A 6,012-nucleotide genomic window follows, 5' to 3' on the forward strand; every position below is an offset into this window, starting at 1 on the left:
GCAGATAGAATATGGAGAAAATAAAGGCTTTTGGGCAAGCACAGTTGTTCTCAGCACTTTTTGAGCTGTACACTAGTAATCATTTTCCAGAGTAGGAGCTAGCACCTCTATAGAGGATTGAAGCATGCTGATAATTGGCTTGTTTCTGAAGTTAACTTTTGTAGATCTGGAACTAGTCCGTGGACTGTCCTGCCTTAGACTGCTTGCCTCTGGGATGAAACATCTTTTCTTACAGAGAAAACTGTGGCCTGAAAGCAGAGAGGGAGAACCTCAACAACGTAATTGGTGGAAATTATCTGTTAGGTGAGAGAAGGTCTTAGGGACAGATGTCTGCAAGAAAGAGGTGAGATAGGCATTGGAAAGGTTATTTGGCCATGCTCCTTCCCCACGCTGGATTATGACTGAAGTAGAGAAATACAGTGTGTCTACTGCTGTGGGAATTTGGGGTAGGCTCTCTGACTGGCTAATGTTTTACAGTCTGCTGGTCGTCATAGCACTGAGGTCTTTACTTTCGTGCCCCTGAAGGCCTTCAGACCTAAGTGGGCCAAATAACCTCTCCAGTGTAGAAGGGGTTGAGCTAGGTGTCTGAAAAGAAGACAGCAGTCGTGTTTCCAGGGAACTTTGAGTCGTGGCTTGGGAAGTGCTTGGTGGAACCAAATGGAAGCTTTTGTCTCAGCTCAGCTGGTGTTCACAGGAGTGACCTTGCGTGAGCTGTGGCTCAGCAGCATTTCAAGTGGCAGTACTTAAAACTTAACTGCAAATCTTGTTCATTCCTGAATACCCGCGTGCATACATACACCTAAATTAACGTACAGATGCACTTCTCAATTGTCACATGCCACTTAATGTTCTTCCACAAAGTTTGTGGTAATACTGTATTCCTCTCCCGAGTTGATCCCTGGCTGAGAGGCCAAGGGAACAAGTGAAAAGAATTAAACACCGGACGTGATTTTTTGATACCTCAGAGCTGAGGCAAAAAGGTAACATTTTCAATGAAACCCTGCAACCTGTGAGCTTGGCCTCTTTCAAAACTTGCTGTGGGCACTGAGAAGCCCAAGTCCTTACAGAGACGCAGCAGGACGCGTGTTCCCGAGTCACCTTGGCCCCATGGGTGGGTGGTACAGTAGGATGAACGAACGGGTTTCTTACCTCAGTGCAGCATCTTTCATGAACGCTGGGGGATGTTCACATCATAGCGTTTTGGCACCTAAAGACAGGTTTCCCCTGCTAAGAGATGTTCAACAGAGAAAGAACAGAGCCAGCAATTCAGAGTCATTCAGAGTACCCCAGGGACTGATACTGGGGCCGGTACTGTTTCCATCCTCACTGATGAGCTGGCTGATGGGTCAGAGCGCACCCTCAGCAAGTTTGCAGATGATGCAGAATTGGAAGGAGTAGTTGATAGACCAAGTAGTTGTCCTGAGGGATGGAAGCAACCTGGAGAAATGGGCCAACAGGAAACTCAAGTTAGGTGTACGAGTTAGGCCAGTTCCTACCCTGGCCTAGCAGCGTAAGCAGAAAGCCGTCGCTGGCTTTTGTAGCAGTAATAGCAGAATGTGTGTGTCAGTTTGGGGGGATTTATGCCTTGTCCAATCTCATGAATTTAAATCAGTGCAAAATCTACCCTATTTTGTGTTACAATATCTACGTGAAAATGCTGAAAAATAAATTGCTACTGGGTATGTGAACAGTTAACACTGAAGGAGAATTAATACATTAATAACCCATTCTTCTCTTTATGGTTCGTTAGTAATATGCTAGAAAATGTTTATGTTATAGCATCGTTACTCTTTCAGAAAGAGAAACTCTAAGCAATGCATTGCACTGTTTCATGGTCTTTTGCTTAAATTATCTTCGAGAAGCTAAGCTTCACAAGTAATGCTGCAACATGGCAGTACTAAAAGGGATTAAATGCCTTTAGAGGATTCAGGTCTTTCTACTCCTGCATGCTGGTTTGAAAGGAAAAATCGGGTGTTCCGAAACCACCAAGGAAGAGTTCAGAGACAGCAGCTGGCCTCAGAGTCAGAGTCTGGCTGATGCTTGAGCTAGGGATATTGGAGGTGTGTTAATGCAAGAATGAGGCTGAGATCCCTCTGAATGCTACTGTAGAAAAAGAGATTTCTGGATGTGTCCTCTTGTTATGCATCTTTCTTATGCAACTTATAAGCTCTTCATGGAAAATCATGCCAAAATTACAGAATACAGTTTTGAACGTCTTATATGTTTGATTTTGGGATCATTTTGCAATTCTGAAGTGCTAATTTCTGCAAAATTGCCTGTTTGAAATGTCAAAAAATGGCACCGCTTTTCTAAGGTAGATGCAAAATGACACATTTTCTGTTTTAGAGGAATTGCTCCCACAGGAATCTTGCAATCTGTACTGGGACAAAGGTAGGAGCTGAGCTATTGTCAGAGTCCAGATCTCACTTTGGGAAGTCTTATACTTGAGGGCTTACATTTCTGGATTTTTTTTTTTTTTTTGAGGTGGTTGGATTTTTGCTCTTTCCTCAGCAAATCCAACCCATGAGTGTCATGACTAGATTGTTGGGCAGAACTGTACCTAGCAGAGAGAGTGATACTCTGGAAATGTAGCTGAGTATATACTTCGAAACGTGTTTCAGGGGGAATGGAAAGCCAATGAAATCCGTAAGCATCTTAGGCTGTCGTTGAGATTCACAGCCATGAGGAATTTGGGAATGCTGCCTCCAGAGATGTCAGTGGGGTGTGAACTCCCATCTGATGATCTCAAGTATGTTTGCCGTTTATTTTTGTGTGTATTAGACTACATTGAGTCCTACTGTAGGACCTTGGACTGTGGCTGAGTAGAATTATTTTATTATATTTCATTTTATATATGCATATAGAAAAGGAAATATATACATATATAAATGTGTGTGTGTAATTAAGTTTAGGAAATACCTAGTCCCTGTCTGCTCTGAAGGTTGTGGCTTCACAGCATGACCCTGTGTTCTTCCAAACATTTGGTATTCAGCTAGATTTTAAGAGATTTGTTTAACTTGGATATTTATTGAAAATCAAAAAAAGAAAAAAAAAGTGCCAAGCTGCTTTTAGATGAATAAAAAGAAGCCTAAACAAAGCTCTTTATGCTGTCCTAAGCTGCACTGCAACTATTGATCTTTCTTTCCCGCCAGTCCTTGCTGCCTAGGCTAGGTTCCTGCTGCTCATCAGCAAGGCCCTTTTTATTGACAAAGTCTGTGTTGAAATGGTTCAACATAATTAAATAAAAAGAAAGGCCTGGCTGATGAAGAAATAAAGTGATCCTGAACCACGTAGTGAATGGTTTCTAGTGTCTCGGTGCATTTAGTTTTATTCCCATTGCAGTGCTGCTTTCTTCTCCTTCCGTACCCGGATGAGGAGCTCGCTCTTTCTTGGTGCCTCTAAGCACTGCCGTGATCATCATGCCAGACAGAGATTAATTCTGGACCAGTCTTCTCTTGTTGCTGTCTCTGGGTTCATCTTTGGAATTGTTCTGGCGTGCCTTAATTTCTTCCTAAGGCATTATTTAATATTCTTTATTCTGGAAATCAAAATAGTTGCCTTGTTTATCCTCATGAAATTTGGCAGTGACAACATGACAAGATGCCCTGTGGTGGTATCCTGGAAGAGCTCTGAAAGGACCCTCTTTTATAGGTCCTGCACAGCCTTTTGTGTTCTTTCTGTGAGCATTTCTTAATGCTATTACTGGTTATTACTTCAGCGGATATTTTTGTTGGCTCAGTGCTTACTCTATTCTGGCTATCGTTGTCATTTAACCTTGCGTTTGATCACTAAAAAAAGCAATTGTAGAAAACAACCTAAACGCTCCTAAAATAACAAAAATATTATGTTTTTATTTTCTTCCTTAGGCAACAAGTAGGGTCACTGTAACCTTCCTGAGTAAACAGAGTAACTTCTATGTATCAGCATGCTTATTTACAGAGCAGCTCCCTACGCCAAGAATATTTCTTAGCCCTCAATGTCGCTGCTTGCAGTTTTGCAAAAGTGAAGCCCTGCAGTAGGATGAACATCTGGAAATATTGCCTGCAGGGCCGACGCCTCCCGGGCAGCGCGCTATTGCAGCGTGAGCAGAGGAGCGGGGACTGCCGCTGCTCTTCGCCCGTTCTGCGCTGGACGCCGCGCCGAGGTTGGCGGGGTGTAGGCTCGGCGTGCAGGCTCCAGCCCCGGGACTGCTTGGAAAGCGTCTCTTAAGCAGCCCCGACGCTATCAATGCACTAACAGCCACGGATTAGCAAATCCTGCTATTTATTTCTGAGGCTGTGAGTAGAAGTATTCCTGTCAGTCTCCTTAACAGCAAAGACAAATTGAAAGGTTATTAGTGACGGGGGACATGCCACAAGTAAGTCAAGAGCCAGGGGAGGTGACTAAAACTTCTGACTGCTGCTGTTAAGCCTCATTGTCGCAAGCCAGAGCTTCGCTAACACGCTGAACAGGAATACACTGGGTAATTCATCCTTTCTTTTCAAAAGCAGGTTGACACAACCACAGGTGGGTTGCAAAATGTCAGTCACTGCAGGAAGGAGCTTGCTGTCAAAGTCACGTCTCCAGGAGGCGACAGGCTGAGATGTTTCCTCTCCTTCGTTGCTTGCAGGGAGTTAGATTCCGCCATGCTGCGGCGCCTGGAGAAGAGGATTTTGGTCGACCTCCCAAGCAAAGAGGCACGGCAGGCAATGATTCAGCACTGGCTGCCCCCGCTGAGCAACAGCGGAGGAGTGGAGCTGAGGACAGATTTGGACTACGGTTTACTGGGCCAGGTGAGGCGGGACTGAAGCAGGTATCACTCAGCACTGACTGCTTGGGTGCAGGCGGTCTCCAGAGCGGGTGCTCGCTGTAGGTGAGGGTGATGTACGTCAGCGGTGGGAGTATGTCGTGGCGGGAGCGGTCTGCAGCAGAGAGTTGGGATAGCGCCTCTCTCCGCTCAGCAACTGCCACGTGCAGAGCTGGGGGGAAGGTCTGCGGCTCAGCTGGAGCCTCCAGCCAAGGGGAGACCTGGCCAGGTGGTGAGTTCTGGTCCCCTCTGCTGGGCCAGCTTTTCAGCCTTAAATACAGGGAGGTTTACAGCAGCAGTACACACTATCTCTCTCCTTCCGTCAGGCTGGGGGCACTTTCAGTCCATCGGGGTAATGAGCAGCTAATTGTGTAGGAAGGTGTGTGACACCTCCAATGCTGCAGGAGAAAAGCACTTCGACAGCGAAGAGATTCACAAGGCTATCAGGCTCCAGAGACTTTCTTCAAACTGTAAATTTAACCATTTTATCATCCTAAATTATTCTGAAACAACTTGCAGCTAACAAGGGCCATTTGACCCTTGTTTTATTTCTGTTCGCAGAGACAATACTCAGATTTTGTTTCATAAATGTTAGAAGTATTTTATAAAGAGGCAAGCTGGGAAATGGACACAGGTGAGTTTTATTTGACCTATGGAAAATTGCCCTTAAGAAAGGTAATGTCCAATATTTTGCTTGCTATTACAAGGTACCGTGGGCATTCAAGACAAGAACAAGCAACATGATGGTTGGTGTGTATGTGTAGAAAGATAGATACATATGTGCGCATGTATACATTCATGTGTATACATATTTCAGAAATGAACTTGCAAACTCATAAAATATATATGCTTTTAAATTCTATTTCTGTCTGATTTGTAAGCCTGTGAGCTGTAATGCGTCACTCTGATCTTGTCATAGGAAACAGACGGCTACTCTGGCTCAGACATTAAACTGGTGTGCAAGGAAGCAGCTATGAGGCCAGTGAGAAAAATTTTCAACGCTCTTGAAAATCATCAGCCAGGTACCACTGAGAATCCTCTACGGGAAATGTTGATCCAGTATTGTAACTCTAGGAATTAGTGTTAACCCCAGCAGGTGGAGCTCTGTTATCTGCTTAGAAAAGTTTAAACTGCACATTTAGAAATAAATAGTTGCAAGTATGTTGCATTAGGCACGGACTTAATATTTTTTCAGTAGTAATTACAGTATTTAATGATTTTTTTCC

General features: G+C 44.2%; 1 protein-coding gene across 2 annotated transcripts in view; it reads left to right on the top strand.

The window, feature by feature from the left end:
* KATNAL2 (katanin catalytic subunit A1 like 2) overlaps positions 1 to 6,012 on the top strand; it is a 30,931-nt gene that overhangs the window by 23,890 nt on the left and 1,029 nt on the right. For both annotated transcript variants that reach the window (XM_062599063.1, XM_062599064.1), the window contains exons 14-15: positions 4,610 to 4,772; positions 5,706 to 5,808. In XM_062599063.1, the coding sequence (XP_062455047.1) occupies positions 4,610 to 4,772; positions 5,706 to 5,808 (266 nt within the window). The remainder of the gene's footprint in view (positions 1 to 4,609; positions 4,773 to 5,705; positions 5,809 to 6,012) is intronic.

The sequence above is a fragment of the Rhea pennata genome, chromosome Z (assembly GCF_028389875.1).
Source record: "Rhea pennata isolate bPtePen1 chromosome Z, bPtePen1.pri, whole genome shotgun sequence".
In the NCBI taxonomy this organism is placed as follows: domain Eukaryota; kingdom Metazoa; phylum Chordata; class Aves; order Rheiformes; family Rheidae; genus Rhea; species Rhea pennata.